The sequence below is a fragment of the Artibeus jamaicensis genome, unplaced genomic scaffold, assembly GCF_021234435.1.
Source record: "Artibeus jamaicensis isolate MK-2021 breed Jamaican fruit bat unplaced genomic scaffold, CSHL_Jam_final contig_384, whole genome shotgun sequence".
NCBI classification, from domain to species: domain Eukaryota; kingdom Metazoa; phylum Chordata; class Mammalia; order Chiroptera; family Phyllostomidae; genus Artibeus; species Artibeus jamaicensis.
In genome coordinates, this window is record NW_026521810.1 from 7,685,676 (window position 1) to 7,713,501 (window position 27,826).

The 27,826-nt window shown below is 36.6% G+C and overlaps 1 protein-coding gene across 2 annotated transcripts in view; it reads right to left on the bottom strand.

Annotated features, from left to right (window-relative positions):
- Window positions 1-27,826, bottom strand: part of TMEM131 (transmembrane protein 131) — a 236,664-nt gene that overhangs the window by 47,279 nt on the left and 161,559 nt on the right. For both annotated transcript variants that reach the window (XM_037154320.2, XM_037154319.2), the window contains exons 12-26: window positions 26,901-27,009; window positions 18,597-18,705; window positions 17,378-17,531; window positions 17,118-17,288; window positions 16,006-16,116; window positions 15,780-15,914; window positions 13,138-13,242; window positions 11,343-11,429; window positions 8,338-8,490; window positions 8,165-8,240; window positions 7,879-7,996; window positions 5,913-6,051; window positions 5,688-5,797; window positions 4,959-5,025; window positions 351-502 (exon numbers count right to left, since the gene is read on the bottom strand). In XM_037154320.2, the coding sequence (XP_037010215.2) occupies window positions 351-502; window positions 4,959-5,025; window positions 5,688-5,797; window positions 5,913-6,051; window positions 7,879-7,996; window positions 8,165-8,240; window positions 8,338-8,490; window positions 11,343-11,429; window positions 13,138-13,242; window positions 15,780-15,914; window positions 16,006-16,116; window positions 17,118-17,288; window positions 17,378-17,531; window positions 18,597-18,705; window positions 26,901-27,009 (1,796 nt within the window). The remainder of the gene's footprint in view (window positions 1-350; window positions 503-4,958; window positions 5,026-5,687; window positions 5,798-5,912; window positions 6,052-7,878; window positions 7,997-8,164; window positions 8,241-8,337; window positions 8,491-11,342; window positions 11,430-13,137; window positions 13,243-15,779; window positions 15,915-16,005; window positions 16,117-17,117; window positions 17,289-17,377; window positions 17,532-18,596; window positions 18,706-26,900; window positions 27,010-27,826) is intronic.

A 27,826-nucleotide genomic window follows, 5' to 3' on the forward strand; every position in this document is an offset into this window, starting at 1 on the left:
ATGTATAATTTTACCATGATTTTATAAACTACCATTTAGAAATTAATACAGTAAATTTAAGAGTCAGACATGTATACTTTAAACAATTTTTTAAATTTACAGAAAGATCAAGTTTTTAATTTTTAAGTCATACATGGCACAGTAAGACACTATTCATGGTTTTTAGCTATAAACGTAATCACAAAATAATGTTTCATCATGCATTGTGTGTGTGTGTGTGTGTGTGTGTGTGTCTTGGGCAAAGGAAAAAAACCATTTCCAGATATTAAATATGCAAACTCATACTGAAACAATTAAGAACTTCTACAGAAGTGCTAAAAATTACCCCATACTTAAATCACAGACCATACCTGATTATGATTAGTGAAGAAACAGTTCTGTTGTGAACTGGAGTAAACTTTACTCTGACAGACCTCTTTTCTCCAGGTTTTAAAATGAGGTTGAAGATAAAATGTCGAGAGGGGCCCTCTGTGAGTCCTGTTGAACTCTGCAGTGGGTGAGCCTTGGATCATTGGGTAACAAAGAGTAGTCATTGATATAGTCCCTGGAAAAATGGTCTTTCCTTTACCCCATCTGCAGCCCAATATTACTAGCTTCTTGAGTTGATTATGGAAACAACTTTACCTCTCATGATTTAAACACTGGTTAGTCAATAAGCAGAGCTAGGCAGCCAGTGGATTCAGTCCCCAAATGGGCTTTATTCCCAGGGCACTGAAGGGGACAGGTGCCACAGTCTTTGTGTTCGTATTAGGCATATTTTTATACACAGATCTTTTAACTTTGAAATATAACATACAGAAAAGGACACAAACCTAAGATAAATAGCTCAATGTTTCAAAACAAAGCAAACAGCTGCATAACCAACAGCCAGTACCCCAGAGTCTTCTCCACCTGCCGTCACTGCTGTCCCGCTCCTCCCTCTGAGCAGTATCTGCTAAAGGGTCTTAAGGTTGCATCATATTTTTAAAAAGATTTATTTATTTTTAGAGGGGAAGGGAAGGAGATAGGGAGAGAAATATCAATGTATGGTTGCCTCTCGTGAGTCCCCTGCTGGGAACTGGCCTGCAACCCAGGCATGTGCCCTGACTGGGAATTGAACCGTGATAACCTACATCATATTTTTTATTTGCAAAGATTTTCCAATTCATATCACTCATTAACTTTTATTTCGAAAGCTAAGCATATAATTACCATTTCATAAACACTTGGTGATTTAATTTGGAAGAACTGCTTAGTTTAATAATCAAAATATGACTTCTCGACAGCTAGTTACACATAACTGAAAGAAAATCAAGTGGTTCTTGGATCTTGCCCCTTGCCTTTTTTGTATCCTAACTTGAGTCCCCACTGAGCCAACCATGGCAGGGTTCCGGTGCACCCTGCTGCTTCTGCTGGACCTGGTCTTGGTCTTGGTCTTGGCCCTGGCCTCTGCAGCCTGCCCAAGCCCCAGCAAGCCTCTCCTGCCCAGTGGCCTGACAGAGGCGGATGTCAATGAGGAGGGCATTCAGCAGGCACTCAACTTTGCCCTGAGCTAGTACAACAAAGAGAGCAACAACCCCTCCCACAGCTGTGCCATGTGGGTGGTACAAGCCTGCAAGCAGGTTGTGGCCGGGCTGAACTAATTCTTGGATGTGGAAATTGTTTGCCAAGTCCCTAAGTTGGCAAGCTGTCCCTTCCATGTCCAGCCACACCTGATGAAGAAAACACTCTGCTCTTTCCAGATATACACTGTCCCTTGGTTGGGCAAGATCTACATGGTGAAGTCCAGCTGCCAGAGGTGCACTGAGGATATGTGACAGGCTGGGCCAAAATGACTGCCTCTCACTTACACTCCCTCAACCTAGTATGCTGGTCCCAGGAGACAAACAGAGAAGGCTTCTGGAGCATCATCTAAATAGCTAAGTGGCTCTAATTTGTTTCTTTCTTTTAATTCCTTTCTAGATGTACCATCTCTGGAGCACATTTTCTGCACCTGTCCTACACAATAAAAAGTAACATCAGCTAAAAAGAAAAAGAAAAAGAAAATCATAGCTCACACTTAAGGATATACTGTGGTGACTTTTAAATAACATTAAGTTTCAAGTTTCTATGGGAAGGGTTGGCAGCACTTGGCTGTGAGTGTCCACGCTCTTCTTGGCTCTGATCATGTGCAAGGAGAGGGAGTTCTGTATGGCTTTTCTACTCTACTTGGCAGTTAGGGTTAGTACACAGAGATCTACCTACCTGCATTCGAATGATTCTACAAACAAGACTTAAAGTCCGCTGACTTAATGTAGCACATTACTTCTTAACTCTTCTGCTTTCTGAGGCACATTTTCCCCCTGTGTCTAATATTCTTTCCCATTAATGTCTAGTGGGGCAAAAGAATATTCTGACTGCTTTAAATGGTAAATAAGTTCCCCTTTAAATAAAGTATTCTGGGTAATAGATGGCCACATCATACATTCCTGACAAACATTAGCTAATATAAACTCTGATGATTTGGGAAATACTTTAGATGTTGTGGTGCCTCAGGGATACCATTAAGGGCCTCAAAAATTCTCCGTAATTTTGTAGTGCTGGTTTTCACAGAGTGACCCATTGTCCCTGGGGATCTCAGAGATCTTTTCAGGGCATCCATGGTGTCAGAACAATCTCCCCAAAACTGACAGACACGATCTGCCTTTTTCAGTGCGCTGACATTTGTACTGGTGGTCAGCAAAAATGATGATGGGTAAATCTGCTGACCCTTTGGCACAAAGCAGGGCAGTAGTATCAAACTTCCTGAGAAGCCACTGTATTCTTCGCTGCATGCACATGAAATTAACAGACGCAAGTTCTAGATTAAACAACAGTAACCATCAATCTCAACCCCAGGGCACATGTCCTTTTAACATTCTGTGGGATGAAATGGGCAGTATACATAAAGCACTACTGCTGCACACTGAGATGTCATGTTGTCTTAAAAAGCTCTCTTTTGAGATGCAAACTGAACTCACTGCTTTTCTCATAGGACATCATTTATATTTGAGAAAATGAGTGACAGGCAACCTATGGTTATTCAAATGGGGGTGTTTGGTAGATATTTTAATGAAAATACAGTGCATTTTTCTCTTTAGGGAAAACAACTTAAGTATTTTCTGCCAATGATAACTACAAGTCCAGCATTTGAGCAGATATGAAAAACAAGTCATTATGCATCAAAAAGAGAACAAAAAGCAGTCAACATGTGTGTAAAGGAAGAGTCAGGGAGGATTAAGACAGCATCATCAGCGAAGGCTTCACAGTTAGCATGGTGACACAAACAGAATCTTCAGGAATGCATGTGCTCTCTGGCAGGGCCGAATGAAGTTAGTCGAGACCAAGAGACTTCAGCATTTTGTAGGTGGCCTCAGTTCCAAGTGCTAATTTCCTGACTGGTACCCTACACATTATGGCTTTATAAAATGAGTGGCTTTATAAAACCACTAATTTTTATAAGAAAATTAGTGGCTGCTCATCTGATCTTTATGATAGAGAATTATTTTGTTCCTAAAACACATCATTTTATGTAAACATTTACTGATTCAAGGGTATCTCCTGAGTGAAAACTATGCTACTGTCCTAAGGTATGAAAACAGCCAGCCATGAGTCTGGCATTCATGGAGCTTACAATTTTATTAGAAAGTATACAAAATAAAAATTTTAATGACCAAGCACAACATTTTGAGGTTTCATAAAAATAAATTATATTAGTATATACACCTCATGGTCCTGATATATAACCTTTATTGTGGATAGGAAGTCACTGTAATTAAGCACCGAATATGGATAGAGGTAAAGATGTGAGACAAGGGTGCATTTTATCTCCCTTTTTGCTTACTCTGTATGCAGAACATATATGAAAAACTGGGCTAGTCTCAGAGGAAGGACTGAAAACTGGTAGAATAGCAATAACTTCAGATATGCACATGAAACAAACTTATCAACAGAAAGACGTACTTCTGATGACAGGGAAAGAAGAAAGTGCCAGAGCAGCACTGCATCTAAACATCAAGAAGACAAGAATGATAACTACAGAAGGAACATACAACTTAAACATAGACAATGAAGACACTGAAATTGTTAAAGATTTTGCTGGTTCAGTCATCAACTCAGATAGAGATTGCAGTCAAGAGATCAAGAGAAGGCTGAGACTAGGAAGAGCAGCAAAGGAAGAATTAAGAGAGATCACCGAGAACAAAGACGTGTATCATTAGAGACCAAGGCTAAGATCATACATAACCTCATATTCCTAATAACTATGTACAGATATGAAAGTTGGACAGTGAAGAAGGCTGACAGGAAAAACATGAATTTATTTGAAATATGGTGTTGGATAGCTCTATGGATACTGTGTGGCTGGCTGCCAGAGAGATGAATAAGTAGGTCCTAGAGCAAATTAAGCCTGAAACATCACTAGAGACAAAAATGACACAGCTGTCCTACTTCGGTTACATCATGAGTACGCAGGTTTCTTTGCAAAAGGCAGTAGTGCTGGGAAAAACAGAAGGCAGAAGGAAAAGAGGAACAGCAGATGTAGGCTGGACTGATTCCATAAAGAAGCTGCAGGTGTGAGTCTGCAGTTGCTGAGCAGTGCTGCTAAGCACAGGACACTGTGGCCATCACTCATTCATGAAGTCAATAGTAGCTGGAGCACCTAATACACACAAACACACCTCAATACAGTATCTGAAGTTCTAGCAGCTGTTATTATAAATAGTCACGTGGTTAACATTTAATGCTTACAAACAGGAAGCTGCTTCTATCCAGTGTTCCTCATGTCGACCTAAATCCAACCCATTCTGCCTGGGTTTTTACCTCTAGAACCTAGTTTACTGACCTTTTCATAACTTGCTCTTTGGCCAAATATAAGAGCAGTTAATAGTTTTTCTGACACATGTGCACTGATCATACCATAGAATTATTTCTGTGGAATAGTATAAAGTTCAAATACTTACACTGTTTCTGAAGACTTGGAATTCTAGTGTTCTTAAATCTATCTTTGCCACCTTACTCAAGTTAAACCTAAAATAAAAACGTATATATTTTTCTTTGTAAGCAGCATCATAATTAAATGGGTTATACAGTAATTATCAAGTTATGTTTTGTTTGCAAATTGTCTTTTGGCAGATTTGAGATCAATATTATCAGATTAATAGCCTTCACAAATTAAGAGCCACAACTTAAGAGTTAATATTTTGTTCACTTGTTAAAAGTAAAGTATTTGGAAAGTTCCACTTGCTTTCTTTATAATTGTTTTAATCCTCACCTGAGGATATGTTTATTGATTTTAGAGAGGGGGGAAAAGGGGGTGCAGAGAGAAGCACTGACTAGTTGCCTGCTGTACACACCCCGACTGGAATTCAGACATGAAACCTAGGTATGTGCCCTGACTGGAGATCAAACCTGCAACCTTTTGGTGTGTGTATATGATGATGTTCCAACTAACTACACCATCTGTATGAAGATGTTCAACATGAATTTTTCTTGTCTTAAACTGAAAGCTTTTCCATATGCTTAACATAACATGAATCTCTTCCCAGAACCTTCTCTCCACTTTAATTACAGATTCAGAATTTCTTTAAGCTAAATCTATTACTGTTATGAGCTGCAACAGTGTTTTAAATGTGTAAAGCAACATTCCGTGCTAACACAGAAACATTTTGATTACTTAAAGCAATGCTTACCTTGATATTAACTTATCTACAAAGACTGAAGGATTGGAATATAAAGCCAAGGGTATAAACTGAATATAAACAGGAACATCTGCAGGATTTTCTAAAGTAATTTCTTCTTCCTTAAATAAAGTAACCAAACAGTAAATGAAAGATTCCCAAAGTTATGAGTATGAGCAGGTACTTTACAAACCCTATTATGTATTTCCAAAACCCAATGCCACTCTGCATACTTACTGAAGAGCAGTTGGTATTAGTTAGAGGAAATTTCAAGTGCCGGGGTGAACTAAGTATGGAAGGCCAGGAGAGCTCAGCAGTGATTTTTGATAGTATATTTTTTTGAAGGTCCGTATTTATTTCAAATAAAGCACTCAATCTAGAAAAAAATTTTACAAGTTACTGGATCAAAATGAAATATTTGAGTTTTCTATCAGGCTTGTGTAGTGGAGTAATTTTATCTGGCTCTGGATAAACACAGGTTTATTTACTCTAAATACTTTACTATGCCTACAGACATACATGAAGTTGTCTCTATTCTGGCACCAAGAGCTGCCAAAATATGTACCACTGATCACCATACTGTTTTTTTCACTGAATATGTAAAGAAAAAGGCACATATGCATAACACATTCTGGGGATCCTGAAACACCTTGCACGCCTAGTAGAAAGACCTAGACACCAAGACCTGGGTGCTAAGAACATTTTCAGTACAACTAAGGAGAAGGCAGTACATTTCTTGGCATATGGCTTTTCCCCCTTGTATTAAAAAAAAAAAACAACCAAAATCCTAATATGCAATGAAGATGTCAGCTGGAAGGTAATCCACAGGAGGATTTTGTGTAGCTATTTGTGAAGTTGTCAGTAATAGGTCCTCATTTAAATATTTCCCTACTTATGAGTGTTTATAAACTAGCTGTTCAGAACTCAAAACATACTTCCTAAGGAAACAATATTATAAATGGGGCTAAGGTCACCAGACCCAAACAACGAAGCCTATTTAAACCCCAAATGACACCAAATTATGATATTCCAATATTGGTAAGAGCAAAGGCTTTATAAGACTACTAACAGAGATTCTAACACACACACTGATAAGGAAACACAAAGGCAGGAGCAAGGTGCAAATGGGACCTAGAGGCACAGGGTAGATCAGGAGCCCTGGTCTTTAGCAATGGAATGCTGGGCACCCAAAGAAGAAGGCAAGGGCTTCATTAGGTGGAAGGTGACAGTGTTCCTTGGCAGCTGAGCCTAGGGCAGCACTCTAAGTTACTTATTCATAATTGAATGTTAAATTTGGGGACTGCCTATACATTCCAATGTCCACTATGGAAACGTAGGGGGACCAACAAGTGCTTTAATTAGTGTTCTTTTAGTTCATTACAAGTCTCTTTGTACTTAACTTTAATCATTTGAGAGTAAAAATTTAACTCTCTTTGTGTTAAAACTTTGTATGGCCAATAGTTCAGATAAACAGAAACCTTTGGATTTAACTATTAGTGGTTTGAAATTTTATATTACTGAAAATTGCAGTATCTTGATAATACTGACAAATTTTAAATTAGCCAACTGAGAACAGCAGTTTTCATCACGTGTCATATTATCATCATTCTAGTCAAATTCTCTTCTAAAGTACATGAAAAGATTAAATTTCTGTACTGTCTCTGTTTTGAATACAGGTACAGCAGTGATCTGTCATTAGCATGTTTCATACCTGACAAAGACATGGAAAGCCCTCTGAGATGGGCCCTATGTATGTACCCCTAACAGTTCAGCTCTGGAAAAGGAGGTGGTTCATTTCACAATGACCAAATACATGCATCTGCTACTATGGAAAGAAACCGAGAACATGTTTTCCTTGCCTTTAACAGAGCTCAGTAGTAAGTAAAAACCTTATGCAAATGGACGTGTCTAAGGTGAACATTGTTGTCATCCTACATAAACACAACTTTAAATTGTTTCTTTGATCTTAAGGAAGTATTTAGAGTGATGGAATAAAGAAAAATGATAGTATGTATATTTTTGAGCAATATACAATTAAAATGGCAATTCAAGATGCCTCAATAATTTCCTGAAGACTAAGCATATTTTCTTAGCTATAGAAAAGTAAATAACCTAATATAAACATAATATTTAGGAAGTAACATTAACTGAGACATTTTGAACCTGTAAAGACAGTTAAAATACTTAAAGCAAAACCACTCACCTATGACCTGAGTTTTCCTTTATTCCCATCCATCCTTTGAAAAGGCTTTGATGCAAATCCCAGTCGGCATCCCACGCATCATACTGCATGGCTGCCCCAGGCTGCACTTTGGATTCAGCTAAAACAGGGAACATAAGTTATGACATACTGAGCCCTACATCTAATTCATTTGCCAATTTTCTTGAAATGATTTCTACAGCCCAAGAGATAGGGATGGACTTTTAAAATACCAGTCTTCATTAAAGAATATTTTGTAGGCAATGAAAAAAAAAGCAAGGTAACTTACATTTGGACAGAAAAGGCAAGCCAACATAGCAATGATCCCCACACTGCAATCCAGGATCAAAATAAATGTTTGCAATCTATAAAGAGGCACAGAAGAATCATGAATTCCCAATTCATAGAAGGTCACAATAATGAAGCACCCATGAATGGGAATTCTTAAATAGTATGTCAAACCTTTGATTTTTTTCCTGGCTCCAAGTCTTCCTTATTGCCCCGTAATCGTTTGTAGTAAAATCGCCCATCTTCTGACAAAGATCGTATTTGCTGTATTTTTACTTTCTGTGAGAAGGAGTTCATAATACTTAAACTTTGATGAACTATTTTCCCCTGAAGAAAGAAAACAAACAAATTCATTTGAATATGGTTGAATTTTCTTCAGCTTAAGAGCCAACAGATGTCTTTTTAGGAAACCAAGGCTCAAAGGACTGTAGAATTTTCAACAGTTGCTACTTCCTAAATTTGTAAAGAGATCTTATTAGCAGCATTCTTCTTCCTATAATAGAGTACCAGATTTTAAGTAATAAATTGCATGATTTAAATAATCCTTAGTTAGAATAATGAGATAATCTTTTACTTTCTTTTGTCTGAAAACTTTTTGTTTTTATAAACTGATTCTTAGCTATTGAATAAATCTCTCAAGTGTTCTTAGCCACTGGTCTTATATTTGGTATTAAGATACAGTAATTAAGAAAAAGCACAGGAAAAAGAGATGAATGATGGTGAAGGTAAGACAAACACTCATCATTTACAGTTCAGTCACAGTAAACTGCAGTAGATTACATTAGAGGAAAGGTATGCTGCTGAGATGGTAAGGACTGAAGAACAGGAAGCAGGAAGCCTGTGCTGAGTCCCAGCGTGGCCTCTAATCAACTGTGCTTTCTGGCAATTACCTAGTCTTCATGTGCCTGTAATAACTATTTCTCTCATGTCTGTGTCTTGTCTTGCAGGGGTATGGTGAAGATCAAAAGAGATAGCAGATATAATAGCTCATTTTATAATATTCAAATACTAAGTATTAAACTACAAGTTATTTGAAATGTTTACTAAGTATTGTTTTCAGTTAGCTTTGCCATTCTCCATCTGATAACAGACTCTCTTTAGAGACTCTGGTAATTGTTACAGACTGAATGTATAGGTCCCCTAAAATTTATGTTGAAATTCTAGCCCCCAGTGTGACGGTATTAAGAGGTTGGGCCTTTCAGAGGTGATTAAGTCATGAGGGCAGAAACCTAACAAATGGGATCAATAAGTGCCATTAAAAGAAGAGAGCCAGGAACCTGCCCTCCTCCTCTCTCTTCTGGCTCAGTGATTATACAATGAAAAGACGGCCATCTGCAAAACCAGGAAGAGGGTCTGCACCATACGAAGAACCTTCTAGTACCTTAATCTTGGGCTTTCTAATTTCCTGAATTGTGAGAAATAAATGTTTGTTATTTAAACCATCGGTCTACGGCAATTTGTTATAGCAGCCCACCTAACACAATAATATCAAATTAATTTGTAATTTCAAGCAATTATCTGCACCTGTAAGCCACCTTAAGACAGGTATCTGAAAGCTTAATCTAAAGTAGTTCAAAAGCAGCACCTTGTTTTAATACAGATATTTCCTCATTTACTGTAGAATTTTTGTAGTGTTTAAGGAGATCATTGATTGAAAAGGCAAGTGAAGGAAGAAAAGGTCCTTTTGGGTAAATAATGAATTCAAGAGATTTGTATGATCAGTGCAAAGTGGAACAACAAGAACATAAAGATTTTAAGTTAAGATCCAACCTTGAATATGCTGCACCTTTTAATTTAAAATTTGTATTTTTAAGGAGGTAAGGTTTGAATTTAAGTTTTATTACATAAAGCATTAAGATTTTTGCAATGTACTGCTTTCTTAACCTGCCATGTCTCCTACCACAAAATAAAAGACACTTCCACATTTGCCCCAAGGTGCCCTGAACTGATTGCATCAGCTTCCTGTGAAAGGCAGTGGCATCCCAATTTCTGCATTTCTTTTCTCCTACTGTCCAGGCTCAAACTCTAAGTCATTTTTTTGACTCCTCATCTGCCATCCTACCACACCTGCTTTAATTACTCCATCAGGATATTCAAGAATAGTTCAACTGATTCACCTGAAATGTCTCATGTCTATGCTCTCTTCTCCATCATTCTGCTCCTTCATCCATCCACCATCTACTAAGCACCTGCCACTGGGGATAAAAGATGTCTCCATCCCTGTCCTAGAGGATCTCAGAGTCTCATTGGGGAGATCAATACATAGGCAGTATTAACAGTACACTGTGAAGCTTGCTGTGAGACAGGTAATTTCAAATCCTTTCAGGATCACACGTAAAACAACTAGTACTGTCTAGCAGAGTCAAGACATCTTTAGAAAGGAGATGAGAGAACTGAATCTGGAAAGATAAGAAGTTCTTTGAAGGTAGGAGAGCAGGAAGGGCATTCAAGGCAGACTAAGAGCAAAGGCTTGCAGGTATGGAAGAAATATCCTGCCTCTGCCAAATCTCCCCCACACACTTCCAGTGGATGCTGCCAGTGTCCCTGGGTTGGCCTCCAGGCACTCTGTTGTTACTTCCAAATGTATTTACTTCTGACGAAGAGCCAATTCGCAAAGCTCAGCTCTGATACTGTCAATCTTCTTCTTAATAACTTTAGATTTTCATGGATTTCACTGCACTTTTTTTTTAGAGCTACCACTCCAACATAACATTTCATCTCCACTCTTGCCAAACTGGCCAACTTACTCCTGACTAATGCTATCTTGGACTTCACCCCTGTGTCTTTATTCAGGTTGTTCCCTAGGCCCTGAATGCGCCGTCTCACCACCCCTAATCTATCCCTGCCAGAAGACATTCTAAACCAGCTCACATGGCACCTCCATCAATTAGGTGTGTATTTCTCTCACAGCATTGTATTTGACGTCTTAGAGTAATTTCTACAACCTGTTTCAAATCTCTGAATTACTGATCCATTTCCTAGTCCAGATGGAAAGTTTTTTGAGAGAAGGAACTATTTCTTACTCCTTTTTGTATCTCCTAAAGAACCTGGTACAAAGTCTTACCTTAAAATAAGCTATCAACAAAGAATAACTGATTTCTCTGTGGAATCTGAGGAACACAGAGGTAAAGGTAAAGAAAAAAATGAGCAAGAAAAAGTCGGTGAATTAACTCTCTTACTGGGAAGGATGGTGGAAGGACCATATGCTTTGGAAAGCAAGTCAGCGAACCCACTGCAATCACAGCCTTCACAGGAATCGTCAGAATCTGTACAGAGGCAGACCATAAAGAAGGTTTAAGTTCAACATTGATCTTGACTGTTAATAGCATTATGTTTTGGGGTTAAAAAACCTCATTTTGGGACTTACATTAATAACCAACTCTTCAGCAATATTAAAATCACCCACAGAAACTGTTTAATCTGACCAACGTACTCCATAAATGCACTGAAATACAACAAATTTCTGTGTACTTCTCAGTGACTCACTGAAAACATGGTAAACGAGACCAAACAATGGGGAATAAAGAATAGGTTTTTTTTTTCATAATACAAGTTATTTTGTAGATAATTTAAAAAGCCACATTGTACCCCTAAAACAATATGAAACATCCAGTATTTTCCAGTTATATATTTTTTGTGTATATAATTAACCCAATCTAATATAAAAAATGAGTTGACTCTTTAAAAAAAATATTTATTTATATTTAGAGAGAGGGGAAGGGAAGGAGAAAGAGTAGGACAGAAACATTAATGTGTGGTTGCCTCTCACATGGTCCCCTCTGGGGACCTGGCTCACAATCCAGGCATGTGCCCTGACTGGGAATCGAACCAGCGACCCTTTGCTTCACAGGCCTGTGCTCAATCCACTGAGCTACACCAGCCAGGGCTAAAATGAGTTAACTCTTAATTCACTCATTTGTGACTCACAAAGATACTTCTCTAAGATTTTTTTCCTAATTTTCATTTTCGTCCATATTAACAAAAACTTTTCTTTCTTACCCACAAAATATACTTATTTCCATGAGTGATAAACATGAATTCTATAGATTCAATTTAATATTCTCCCAACAAATCATTTATTGTTAATCAATTCTGTTTATTCTGAATTAGTTTTCTTTCATGTGTGATTGTATGTGATGAAAACAGGCAGGAGAACAAGGGTAGCAATACGATGAACTGTAGTGCAAAATTTCCCAAAGAGCTCTTCAACATTAAATTAAAATATTTGGGTTTGGCAGAAATACATACATTCAAAATCTCACCAAGAGCAACATGCCAAATGCCACAGAGGTTTTACAAAGCTCAACGACCATTTTGTCTCTGACTTAGGACTCATGTGATTTCCTGACTATCTTCCTTTTCAGAAATGTTACAGGAAGGACAGCTATAATTACAGAAAAGAATCAGAGACAGAATCTAACTCATTAATTTCAGACAGGGTCTCTGCAATGCTATAACCACTGGTAAGCAGGGTTCTAACACAGCAATTCAAAATGTGCCCGAAGCATTTTTTATTTTTTAAAAGATTTTTGGTTAAGAGATTTGGGTTTTATCAGAAGACCAATAGTCTATAAACTAGTCTCAAAAGTTCAGTTGTTTTTTTTTTTTTAAAGATACTATGTATTTACTTTTAAATACATAGTATTTTTAAAAGGGAGAAAAGGAAGGGAGGGCGAAAGAGAGGAAGAGAAACACTGATGGGTGCGGGAGACACTGACCCGTTGCCTCTTGCACACACTCTCACCAGGGAACCAGGCCCCAACTCAGGCATGTGCCCTGACTGGGAATTAAACTGGTGACCTTTTTGCTTTGTGGGATTGATGCCCAAACAATGGAGCCACACCAGTTGGGGCAAAAGCTCAGTTTTTAAGATATAAAACAGGTAAACTGTAAGTTTATGAGTAAACTTAGTGCTATTTCTATAAAAACAAACAAAAAACCGATTTATTCAAAAAACACCCATAAAGTCCTTACCTCATAATCTGTTGTGATCTGTATGGCTCCATCATGAATCCCTTCCAGTTTTTTTGCAGTAAGCCTGACTCTGAACACTGCAAAACAGCCTGAAGCCAGTATCACCTGTATGTAGCAGAAATGATCATTCACTAGCCTGCTAGTTGAAGTTCTACTACAATAGAAAAGGCTACAATGATAAACTGACTTCTGAACCCTAAACATGTACAAGGATGATACCAAGTTACCATCATATACAAATATCTCAAAACAATGCCTGTCCCTGGCTGTTTATCTACACTTATTCAATGTGCCACCAAGAAAACTGGTTCCTTGAGGAACAGAGGAGTCCCAGCTGACAAGGTAGGTCAGGATATGGTTCTCAGGTACCACCCATGTACCTGCATGGACAAAAAGGATGAGGATGGGAGCAGAGGGACACAGCCTTTCACCAACCCTTCAGCCACATTAGGGTACAAGTGTATACAAAGTATATACTGCTTGGTTCTGCTTCAAGTTCTGAATTTAACTTGGTCATGTTAACAATCATATCTTCAGAGCAAATGAGATTGGGTTACATGGAAACATCAAATATCATGGAAAGGAACAGTTAAGCAATACAGATAAGAAAGAAGAATGGGGACCTTATTTGTTTACTCAAACTATTTGCTGATGTTTCTGGCACTTAATCTTTGAGGTTGTGAAATTTCAAGAAAATAACCCATAAAATTTACTTTGTGAAGCTGTGTCTTAGATTTTACTAGTTGTATTTTATCTAGAATTCACATTTATATCAAAATAACAAATGTTGATAGACTGAACATACTCGCTTTCCCTTTTTTAGAAGCATTTTGTGGGTTTTTTTTTTTTTTGTAATTCTAATGCTTCCATTGTGATTCTGTAACTACCCAAGTCAGAACACAGGTCTGAAGAGCACAGAGAGTTGCTTGCAACGTGTGTTTCACACAGAACAGAATGCAAATTTAGTTCATAGGTTTGCCTTTTATAAAGAAGCTAAGTTTGTACAGGTATTACAAACTTTAGAAAATTTGTGGAGTTTCTGTTTTGAAGTTCTCCTTATCATAACTTCCTATTTTAAGTAACTGTTCATAACAATGATCTCATCTTTCTGTCCCTTGTTTTTGTATTTATAGTTTTATATAAGAATGAACTCTAAAACCCTAAATTGTCAAACAGGCTTTATGTTATTAAATGGATCTCTTAAATTTAAAGTGTATGTTATACATGCTATTTCCTGCTAGGAAATGATCCCTAAATTTCTAAAATAATTTATAATGTTTTATTAGGAAACACTATGATTCAACCATCTAGGATTAGACACACATGATTTTACTCTAACTTTATTGTTGGAAGGAACATATTATGGCTGGCCTCATTATTATTTCTGCAGCATTTTATTTTTATTAAAAATTTCAGGTGGAGTGACAAATATTACTTCTTATGGGTGTATCTATTTTTTGTTTTAAATAGAGTATTTCTGAATCAAATTTAAAACAATAAATTATTAAAATTTAAATACCTATAAATCTACCATTATTCAGAAATATCTAATTATGTAGTTTGAATCCTACACAGACACAATTAGAATACATTATTCAGTACTTTCCTACATGTTCATAAATTCTTTTCCAGGTTTCTACACACTATCATATTTATAACTTTTTATTTGCTTTAGTAGTAAATCATAAAGTCATGATTTTCTTTAGGCACCTGGCTATTTCCTGTTACTTGGAGTCATTAACAGTACTATTATAAACAGCTTCATTCTTACAGCTTTTGGCTCTTAAGTTCCTTCCATGGAGAGAATTCCTAGGAGTGGTACATATCACTAAACTCTCCTCCAAGATACTGTTTTGGGGAATCTTTCCAGTGTAAACTGTTTCTAAATCAGTTTTATAACCTATGGCATTCCATGGAAGTATATCTGTCATCAATTTTTGCATTAGGACATCTGATTTTCCTTTGTAAAATTGCTGCAAGAAGTTCTCCCCTAATGTACAGAGGAGGTAAGTTATGGTCCTTTTCATGAGAGGGGATTCTAATTCTGTTGTGAGTAACTGTAAACTTCTAGTTTCTTTCTCAGCAGTGGGGAGGGGAAAGACTGATACTGTACACACTTTCTTTTGTTTTGTGCTTTTATAACCAGCTTTCCATATTTGTAAGTCAGAAAAAAGCACATGGGCAGGGATCAAACAGTGTTCACCTCATTGAACTTTTCTAATCAGTGCATAAAATTGGCCAGAAATACTACTGTGTAATTGAAGACACTTTCTCCTGTTGTTCAGGGATATCTCTTTTGCCCAGTAAATTCAATGAACACAGGGTTAATTTAGTACCAATGTGCCCTGTAATGACACTTGTATACATTATAAAAGGATAGTTTAAATTCTGCTTGTTACAGAACTTCTTATGACAAGGTAGAACTTTAATACCTTTTGAGTCTAAAGTAAAATTTATCATAAAGGGAGGGGTTTGAAATAGATGACCTACAAGACAACAGATGATCCTTTTAACACAAAACCACCACTGCTATTACGAATTCCATAAAAATAGGAGTTGAAGTGTGTGACATGACAACCGTCTTTCACTCTGTATTTGGACATATATCTACGTTTTAGGAAATAGTAAGAAGGGTTACTTACTGGTGACTGGTCTGATAAAGAGGCTTTTTCTAAGTCTGGAAGGCTTGAAATTATTGTTGTTTTATTGCCTCTTTCAGTAGCAACAAGTTCTATTGATAAACCATCTCCTATGATGTACCAACTTTTTATAGCCAACTTAAAAAAGAGAAAGATATGGAGGTGATTATTACAGCACTTGAATAAAATCCTTAAATGTGATTTAGAATAAAAACAGTTTTTTTTTTACCTCGATTGGATTGCTGTTTATAATTGCAAATAAAATATTACTTGCTTCTGTCGCACTCAGTATGCCAAAATCTATGAAACGTTCCTCTATTCTGGGGGGTAATACAAAATACTGAAAAGATATAAAAGAACTAAATTAAATGTAAAATCAAACTTATGTAAGAGAATGTTATAAAGTGACTATATTAAGATATTCTAAGGCTTCTTTATTTCATGTAAATATACACATACACACATATAAAATATAATTATTTTAAGAAATCAAAATGAAAACACTCATGGTCTTTATTGAACAGCTTTTTCTCCTCTGAAGGCACATAAAAAAAGCAGAAAGTGAGGGAGAACATGGAGGGAGTCCTTGAATAGGAGGCAGAAAGTCCTAGGTTTCAGTAAACACTATGCATCATGACAGTAGCTACAAATACATAATCATTTAAACCAAACACATGATGAAGGAGCAGGATAACATGAAGGTCCCTGTAGCCCTAATATTCTTACTGATGCTGGCTTTTTGGAGAACTACATTTCTACGTTTTCATTTTCTTTTTATCCTTCCTGTCAGTTTCATTTCTCATATAAACTTTTTCATTGACTACTCTGAGGATATATTTTTTTGATTTTCCTCAGGCTTATTTTCTGTACTAAGGTCTGAGACCTTTGCTCTTCCTGTCTGTTTAGATTACTATTCATTCCAACCATGAGTCTTTACCACCTCCCTCTCTTCTTGATTATTTGACTCTTCATCCTGATACTGCCTGGTTTCTTCCCTACATACTTCCCTCTTCAACCTCCTGTTATTTTATTCCTGATTATGATTTTTTCCTATTTTGTTTGTTTTTAACTTCCCCATGATTGTAACAGTTTAAAAGCAAGATCAAGAGAAAGAACGTGGAAAGAACTAGAGGATTCAACTGTATCATGAGGGGAGACAGCTGCTGGGAAGAGTGAAGACTAGTCATCATCCTGAAAGTACAGACTGGGGGGAAGTAGACCTACTTGTAAAAAACAGAAGATGGCAAAATGCAAAGGTGCCTAATAATGATTGCCTAATGATACTTGAAACACATAAGATGGGTGGGAGTTTAAATTTTAAAGGTAGATAAACATACTTACATCTAAAAAGCCTGTATATACCCGCACAGGCAAATGAAATTTAGAGGCATTAGTAATAAGTAAAATGTTGTTATCTATGTGCACGGATGATGTGGATGGCATAAAAAACAAAGTAAAAATGTATCCTGATTCATTTGGAAGAATTAAAACTGGTTTGCTGAAGTTGTGAACCTAGAAAACAATGGGAGAGGAAAAACTGTGTTAGCATCTCCAAGCTGGTAGATCAATGAAGTTAAAAGTATGAGGGGTCCCACACATACTTTAAACATTGTTTTGGCTTCTTCTGGTAGCAACACATCATGAATGAGGATCGCGAACCTGAAAGTGTTAGTAAGGTAAATTGGCCTTTCCACAGGATCAGAAGGACTGTCTCGGATGTGAAACAATGTTGCAGCATGATCAAATCCCAAATAACTGTTTGAAAAAACAAAAAACATAAATAATTTTATTTCTATCTGTTAACTTAAAATCCAAATTCTCTTGCTGTGATAATTTATGTTTAGCACTAAGGACTGTTATTAGAGAATTAGAACTCTAAATATTTTACTGATTGACCACATGATTTAAAACAAAATTTAACTTGCAAAATATTAACATGGAATATAAAGAACTATTCTCTATTAAATTATATATAATTGAAAAATTAAAACCAAGAATATATTAACAGAAAGAGTTGCAAGCTACTTAAAAAGTTTATCCTTCAATTGCAACCAGCTTGTCTCTACCAGGTTGGATATTAAGCTATTATTGGTTATAGCAGTGATTTGCAAACTGTATGCTGCAAAAAAACTTTTAAAACATGCATCACCTAACTATTTAGTCAAGAAACTGACCTCTTTTCCCTCAGATTCTCAAATTAAGAAAAAGACAACTGACAACACAATAGCCGTCTGGTGCGAATGAATAAAAATTACACCTATTTTTTGTTATATCAGCAAAAAATACATTATTTAGTGTGTTGTAGAATTTTAATAATTAGTTCACCTATGCCATGAGATAAAAAGGTTGAAAATTGCTGGGTTGCTGTATAATCAGAAAATGAACTACACATATTATTGACCATTTATAAAAAGTTTTAATTCGAGAGCAGTGAATACGAGTTTATAAGGAAATATAAATGATTTTATTTCAACTGACAATATATTTTACTAACAAACCACAACCACTTCCAGGTTACACAAGGAATTTACAGAAAGGAAATGGTTCAAATGATTTATAGATTCATTTACTGCTGTGTTACTGAGTCATCAAAACTTCATTTTAAGCCCAAAGCACATCATCCCATTTACTTTTTTCTTCTAAGTAAAATATAAACAAAATATAGGAGACTTTCCCCTTAATAATTTAAGTCATTCTTTTCAACAATTCCTTGGAGTTTATGTGAATTTGGCTATTACTTTTTTGCTCAAGTCAGTTGGCAGGAAAATAGAACTTACTGATTAGTAAAAAATAGCAAAGCTTATTTCAAGACAAACTCACCCATCTAATACTTCTGCTTGATATGGTATCTCTAGTTTAGAATAACTCTTTTCCTTTGCTTTAACGGTGATTTTCCCAGAAAACTGAGATGGTTTTTTTGCCTTTGATGCTGAAAGTAAATACAGATACAAACACACATAAAAATCTGTCAACTTCATACAGAGAAGTGTGAGAGTGGCTATGTGGACTGAAAATACCTTAAAGGCAAAGCTGAGCTTTCAAATTGATAAGCAGAATAGTTTTACAACATTTTAAATCAAATATCACACTTTTCATAGAAAAAAAGGAATAATGTTTTAATTTGCTGTAATGGGACAAACAAGGAATTAGCATGGACATAATTCAGGAGAAAAACCACTTTATTTGAGCTACTTCTATATAGCCATAAGCTTTTGCTTTGCTTACATTTATAGCAGGGTTTCTTAGCCTTGGCACCACTGACATTTTATGCCAGAGTAGTACTTTGTTGTGGGGTAGGGTGGCTGTCCTGAGTGCTGTAGGAAGTTTAGCAGCATCCTACTTGCTAAACTTCCTCTACTTGCTAGGTATCAGTAGCATCCCCAGCTGTGACAATCAAGAATGTCTGCAAACACTGCCAAATGTCCCTGGGAGCAAAACTGCCCCTCACTGAACCACTGGTTTACAGCCACACTGAGAAAGAAACATTAATTGTGTGACCAGAGTCTTGCTATAAATACAAGTCAAGTAGAGTTTTGAGCTCTAACTTCTTATGTTGGCCAACCCTAACTGACAGTAGTAAGAGGAGGCATTATTTCTCTGCCATCATACTGGCCTCACAGATGAAGTAAAACCTTTAAATCCTACAGCAGTTCTGTGTAATTTTCATTGGAATTACAGAAATAGTTTTAGTTGGATCCAATTTGGGTACCCATAAGGATACTCCCTTCAAAGCAAATAAAGAAGCTGTTTATCTTTATCTCCTTTAAAATACTTCAGGTAGACTTCCACTTAGGAGAATTTACATGTGGACTCTGCAAATGGGTGTTGGATATCCAACATTGGCACAAAAAAAATGCAAAAAAAAAAAAAGGAAGATATCTAGTGTGTGGCTGAGTACAGATGATGACTAGGTTTCTAAAATCTTCATTAACCTCATTTCTTCATTTGCTGTTTTAACCACTTCTGCATGCTTTTAGTTTTCACTATTTATTCTGATGTAAAGCTGATCACAAGGACCATAATGAAAGCATTTCATAGTATTTTAAGAAAGTTTTCAAAAACCTCAAGAAAATTCAGGTAAAACCTTAAAGAATAATGACCCAATGAGAAAGATGCTTGCTTGTAGAGTTAATATATATGGTATATTCTGAAAATATTAAGAAGTTAAATAAAGCACACATTTCCTATTGATTGTCACAGCAATCCCAGTGGTATTTTTGTGTTTGGGATCCGGGGTGGTGGAGGTAGAATGGGATGTGAAAGGTGGCAGGATTGTTCCATGATAATAAAAACTACTTTTAAGAAATGTAGCACTTGAGAAGCAATACCTGTATCAGACAAAACAGACTTTAAAACAAAGGTTATAATAAGAGGCAAATAAGGACACTGCATACTGATAAAGGGATCAATCCAAAAACAGGGTAAGTCCTTATAAATTTTATGTACTCAACACAGGAGCATCTAAATGTATAAAACAAATATTGGTGGACATATAGGGAGAGATTAACAGTAACAGGCGTTGTAGAAGATTTTAAGACCCCACTGACTTCAATGGAAAGATCAGACAGAAAATCAAGGAAACAGAAGCCCCGAATGACACACCAGACCAGATTTAACTGATATTTTTCAGAGCATTTTACCCCAAAGCAGCAGAATATACATTTTTTTCAAGTGCACATGGAACATTTTCCAGGGCAGACATGTTAGGACATAAAACAAGTCTCAATAAATGAGAGAAGATTGAAATCATATCAAGCATCTTCTCTAATCACAATATTATGAAACTAGAAATCAATTAAAATAAAAAAACTGAAATACACAAACACATGAAGGCTAAATAACATGTCACTAAACAATGAGTGGGCTAACAATAAGATCAATGAAGAAATCAGAAGATACCTTCAGACAAATGAAAATAAAAATACAACAAAACTAAACTTACAGGACACAGTGAAAACAGTCCTAAGAAGAAAATTCATAGCATTACAGGCCTACCTCAAGAAATAAGAAAAATCTGACTTCCGGCCAAGACGGAGGCATAGGTGGATACACTGTGCCTCCTCACACAACCAAGTTTAAAGACAACAAAGTTTTAGTAACAAAAACGCAGCCAAAACACAGAAAATTGAACTATATGGAAGTCTGACAACAACTAACCATTCATCCAGACTGGTAAGAGGGGCGGAGTCAGCGGCAGAGCAGGGTTGGGCAGGAAAGATCAGCCAGACCAACGCAGGAGCTCCAGAGTGCAGGGGAGCGCAGGAGCACAGGCTGCGGTTGGCAGATCCCAGGCGGGCGGACCCAGTGAGGGCGCAAGGCGGCTGGCTGACAGCTGTCACATGTCACACATTCCCGCACAGATAAACCAAGCAAAGGAGCAAGCAGTGAGACAGACCACTCAGGCTAGGGCCCCAGCAACGGGAATTAAAACCTGAAAGTACCAATTGGAAAGACTTTTGGGGTCGAGGTGCCAGGAGAAGCTCCCAGGCTCACAGAGAGTTTGTTGGAGAGACCCACAGGGTCCTGGAGGGTGCATAAGCCCACACACCTGAGAACCAGCACTAAAAGGGCCCAATTTGCTTATGGAAAGTGGCAGAGGAGACCGAAATCCGAGAGAGAGCAGAACAAATGCCACTGCCCCTCTCTGACCCCGCCCCCACATACAGCATCACAACCCAGCAACCTGGGTTGCCCCACCCCGGTGAATACCCAAGGCTCTGCCCCTCATACATAACAGGTGCGAACAGACCAAAACATTATGGCTCAAGAACAGCTTAAAGCCCCAGAGGCAATAAATCTAAGTGATGAAGAAATAGCCAAACTTTCAGATGCACAGTTCAAAACACTGGTGATCAGGATGCTCACAAAACTGGTTGATTTTAGTCACAAATTAGAGGAACATATGAAAGCTGAACTAATTGAAATGAAGGGAAATGCACAGGAAATCAATAGTGATGGAAAGAAAACTGGGACTCAAATCAAGGGAGAGGATCAGAAGGAAGAAAAAAATGACCAAACAGAAAAATATGAAGAAATAAGAATACAGAAAAATGAGGAGAGGTTTAGGAACCTCCAGGAAATCTTTAAACATTTCAACATCCAAATTATAGGGGTACCAGAAGGGGGAGAGGAACAGCCACAAGTGGAAAAGTTATTTGAACAAATAATAAAGAAGAACTTCCCAATCTGGCCAAGGAGATAGACTTCCGGGAAATCCAGGAAGCTCAGAGAATCCCAAAGAAGTTGGACCCAAGAAGGAACACACCAAGGCATATCATCATTACATTAGCCAAGATTCAAATGAAGAAGAGAATCCTAGGGATAGGAGCAGCAAGAGATAAGGGGACAGTCACCTACAAAGGAGTTCTCATCAGACTGTCAGCAGATTTCTCAAAAGACACCTTACAGGCAAGAAGGGGCTAGAAGGAAGTATTCCAAGTCATGAAATCCAAAGACCTACATCCAAGATTGCTCTATCCAGCAAAGCTTTCATTTAGAATGGAAGGGCAGATAAACTGCTTCTCAGATAAGGTCAAGTTCATCATCACCAAGCCCTTATTATATGAAATGTTAAAGGGACTTATCTAAGAAAAAGAAGATAATAAATACGAACACTGAAAGGACAGCAAACTCACAGTTATTAACAACCACACCTAAAACAAAAGCAAACTAAGAGGACAGGAGGATCAGGAGTGGAACCACAGAAATGGAGATCACATGGAGGGTTAGCAACAGGGGAGTGGGAAGAGGAGAAGGGGGAAAAGGTACAGAGAGTAAGTAGCATAGATGGTAGATAGAAAATAGACAGGGGGAGGGCAAGAATAATACGGGAAATATAGAATCTAAAGAACTTGTGACACATGGACATAAAGGAAAGGGGGGATGGTGGGGGAGGGGTGTGCAGGGTAGAGGGGAATGAAAGGGGGAATAGGACAACTGTAATGGCATAATCAATAAAATAAATAAAAAAAAAGAAATAAGAAAAATCTTAAAACAATCTAACTTTACACCTAAAGAAACTAGAAAAAGTTTCTAGTTTCTATGAATAGAAGGAAGGAAATAATAAAGATCAAAGCAGAAATAAATGAAATAATCTAAAAAAATACAAAAGATCAATAAAAGCAAGAGCTGGTTCTTTGAAAAAATAAATAAGATAGATAAACCTTTAACCAAACTCATCAAGAAAAAAAGAGAGAGGACCCAATAAATTAGAAATAAAATAGGAGAAGTAACACCTGTTAGCACAAAAATTAACAAAGATTATCCAGAAATGTTCTGAGCAACTATATGCCAACAAACTGGACAATTTGGAAGAAAGAGACATATTCCCAGAAACACATAATCTTCTAAAACTGAATCGAGAAGAAACAAAAAATTTGAACAAATTACAACTAATGCAATAGAAGTAATCAAAAACTTTCCATAAAAATCCTAGATTGGAGGGCTTCAGAGGTAAATTTTACCAAGCATTCCAATAACTAATACCTATCCTTCTCAAACTAGTCCCAAAAATTCTAGAGAAGGGAAGACTCCCAAGCTCATTTTACCAGACAAGCATTATCCTAATTCCAAAACCAAATAAAGATACTACAAAGAAAGAACATTTAGGCTAATATCCCTGATGAACATATATGCTAAAATTTTCAACAAAAGATTAGTAAATGGAATTCAGTAATACATTTAAAAGATCATACATGATGATCAAGTGGGATTTATTCCTAGAATACAAGGTTAGTACAATACCTGAAAATCATGATTAACATGATACATCATATAAACAGAATGAAGGACAAAAACCATACGATCACATTTAACAGATGCAGACAAAGCATCTGACAAAATCCAGCACCCATTTATGATAAAAACTCTCAGCAAAGTGGAAATAGGGAGAACATACCTCAACGTAACAAAGGCTGTATTTGACAAACCCATTGATAACATCAAACTCAATGCAGAGAAACTAAAAGTATTTTCCTTAAGTTCAGGAACAAGACAGGGATGTCTGCTTCATCACTCTTATACACATAGTATTGGATGTCCTAGCCACAGCAATTGGAAAAGAAGAACAAATAAAAGGCATTCAAATTGGAAAGGAGAAAGTAAAACCGTCATTACTTGCAGATGACATGATACTTTATATAGAGAACCCTAAAGATGCCACCAAAAAACTACTAGAACTGATAAATGAATTCACTAAAGTAGCAGGGCATGACCTTAATATTAAAAAATCAATTTCATTTTTAAATACTAACAATGAACTACCAGAGAAAGAAACTAAAAAAACAATCCCACTTACCACTGCATCAAAAAAATAAAACAAAATACCTAGGAATAAATTTAATCAAGGAAGCAAAATACCTGCACTCAGAAAATTGTAAGACAGGGAAGAAAGAAATTAAAGAAGATACAAATAAATAGAAGCATATAGTGTGCTCATGGCTAGGAAGAATTAATATTAAAATTTCCATGCTACCCAAAGCAATCTACAGATTCCATGCAATTCCTATCAAAATACCAATGGCATATTTTACAGAACTAGATAGAACAAATAATCTGAAAATGTATATGGAACCACAAAAGATCTCGAATAACCACAGTAACCTTGAGGAAGAACAACATGGTTGGAGCTATCACGCTACATGATATCAAATTATACTACAAAGCCACAGTAATCAAAACAGCATGGTACTGGCATAAAAACAGACATATAAATCTATGGAACAGAATAGCCCAGAAATACACCTACACTTATGTGGTCAATTAATACTTGACAAAGTAGGCAAGAACATATAATGGGGTAAAGACAGTGTATTCAATAAATGGTATTGGGAAAATTGGACAAATAAATGCAAAAAAGTGAATCTAGACCATCTTATACTACACTAAAAACTCAAAATGAACTAAAGACTTAAATGTAAGACTTGAGACCATAAAACTCCTGAAAAAAACATAGACAGTAAAATCTCTTGACATCTGTCGTAGCAATATTTTTTCTGATATTTCTTCTCAGGCAAGGAAAACAAAAAAATAAATAGGACATCAAACTAAAAAATTTCTCACAGCACAGGAACCTATTGAATGGGAGAAGATATTTACCAGTGATACATCTGATAAGTGGCTAATATCTAAAATACATAAAAAACTGAGTCCTGGCTAGTGTAGCTCAGTGGATTGAACACTGAGCTAACTTTGCTTCCCTAACCTGGGAAGCAAAGGCTGCAGGTTTGATTCCCAGTCAAGGCACATGCCTGGGTTGAGAACCAGTAGGGGGCATGCAAGAGACAACCACACACTGATCTCTCTCTCCCTCTCTTTCTCCTTCCTTTCCCTTTTCTCTAAAAATAAATAAATAAGATCTTCTAAAAATTAATAAAAAATAAGTTCTACTTAAAAGAAAAAAAAACCTGACACAACTCAATACACAAAAAACCAAACATCCAAGTAAAATATGCGCAGGAAGACCTAAATAGGCACCTCTTCAGAGAGCATACAGATGGCCAATAGACATGATTAAATGCTCCAATCGAAAGACATAGGGTAGCTGAATAGATAAGACAAGATCCATATATATATATTGTCTACAAGAAACCCACCTCAGAACAAAAGACACACAGACTGAAAGTAAAAAGATGGAAAAAGTTTCATGCATATGGAAACAAACAAAGGTGGAGTAGCAATACTTATATGAGACAAAAAAGACTTCAAGATACATAGTACTTGCTTTAAAAATGCTTTCCCTGTGTATTTAATTTTACCTAATTTCCTTAAGAAGCACTTATTTTAATTAGAGTCTATGACCTCAGAAGAACCAACATTACTGACAGTCATTCATCTCATGAATAGAAACATTCACTAAATTTTCAGTCCAGGAGCTTGAGGAGAAGAGCATGGGAGGCCAGGATAGCACTGACTTGCTGCGCACCCCCCCCATTCCTTGGACTTATCAGTAGGGTGGGTACTAACTCAAGGGTCAGGAATTACTATTGGCTGCTTTCTTTCTTGGTAAGAAAAGAGAATGCATCTGCTGATTTTGACACTGGTGGTCACGACTGTGGTATCTTAAGAACAGACAGTTTATCACAATCTTGGAAATAACTGTGGCATCAAAACCCTCTACAAGCCTAGTTGACAGCTGGATTATGACAATATGCCATATATTTCATATTGATTCCCTCTGGAGTTTTCTCTGAGCTCCTGGGATGAAGACTGAAGCTGGTGCCCACCCTGTGCAGTTGCTCCAGACCCTCCTAAGAATTCTCCATGTGCAAGCTGTACTGTGCAGAGTTCTGGTGTTCTGTCGCACGTAGGAGGCCATCGGTGAGCAAGTTCTCTCATCTGATGAGGAGCTTCAGTGTCCAATGTGGAGTATGTGCAGAGATGGCTTTGTCAGAAAGCCCAAGTTTAAGCTTCAGGGCCCCTCACTTGCACAGGCCCCAGTGACACAAGCCCCATTTGCAGTTTCAGCTCTTATTTAATTTAATCACAGAGAGTTAAGCAGCTATAAAGTCACTATTTGAAAAATCTTGTGATAGCAAATTCAGTAAGTATTCCACTAAAGTGAGCAAAATCAATAAAATGTGCTATTTAAACATGTTAAAGTCTGGGCTGAGTTAATATTTCAAGTGTCAAAATATACAGTATAATAATTCTATTGTTAAGGTTATTATTTTAGCTTAGGCAGGACTGTCTGCCTTGCTCAGAAAAGCCAATATATGCAAATGTTAAAAAGAATATTTCTGCTCTCAAATTCAAACATGTTTCTGAAGTTCAAATAAATTATTACCCAACTACAAAAATTAATGACTTCATAATTAAGACAAAGCATAATGGGAATATATGTGGAAGAGCCCAGATTACAAAAATGTAATTCCATAGAGCCCAGATTACAAAAATGTAATTCCATTCTTACTGTACTTGCCAAAATTAGTTTAGGTGTATAAAGTTATTTTCTTTCATAAAACAGTTAAATAGTTCTTGATATTTTACAAAAAAACCCAACCTAAGCAGTAACATAAAATCTGACTATAAAATGGTTAGGATTTCTATATTAAGATGTTGACACAGAGACCTTCTAGTTAGTTTATCAAAATAAGAGCACTGTATTAGAAAAAGTTGAATACTTACCATCAAAACTAATACTTGCAACTTTGGTATATTTACTTTCTGAAGCTTTTAAGGTAATTGCTTTAAAGTGTACCATTATAGCATCATTTTGGGGTGTGGGTCGGACACTCTGTAAAGAGAAAAATATAGATAGCATTGTTTTAGTCTAATGGCTCAGTTACATTACACTGGAAAGTGTACTGGAAAAGTAAATCAGAATCAGAACTTTAAAAGTTTAACTTCATGTGGTCCCTTTAAACAGACAGAGCAAGCCAAACTGATAAGATGCCAAATTAATTTCATTAGAATATCCTTGTGAAATAAAATCAGAAGAAAAATGTATAATATAATAGATTAGTGTAAAAAATCAAAAGACAAACTAGTACACTGGGTATAAGTATGTAAAACAGAAAAAAAGGTCTTTATTTTTCAAATGAATGTCTAAGTACTGTATTGGGTTGGCCAAAATATATATATTTGTTTTTTCCATTAGATGGCTCTAGTCATGCTTAGTTGTCTTTAAATTATTCAAAACAATTTTGTTAGACTGCATTGTGACAGCTGTCATTATATTGCCAGCATGCCTTTATTTATTTTTATTTTATTATTTTTTAAAGATTTTATTTGCTTATCTTTAGAGGGGAAGGGAAGGAGAGAGGGAGAGAAACATCAATGTATGGTTGCCTTTCGTGCATCCCCTGCTGAGAACTGACTGGCCTGCAGGGAACCAGCCCGCAACCCAGGCATGTGCCCTGATTGGGAATCAAACCGTGATTGTCTGGTTCGCAGACCTGCGCTCAATCCACTGAGCTACACCAGCCAGGGCAAGCATGCCTTTAAAAATATTATCAAAATTGGTGAATTTCTGTGTAGCCATTTTAATATTGAAGGTGGAAGAAAATAAGCAACATTTTGGGTATATTATGCTTTATTATTTGAAGAAAGGT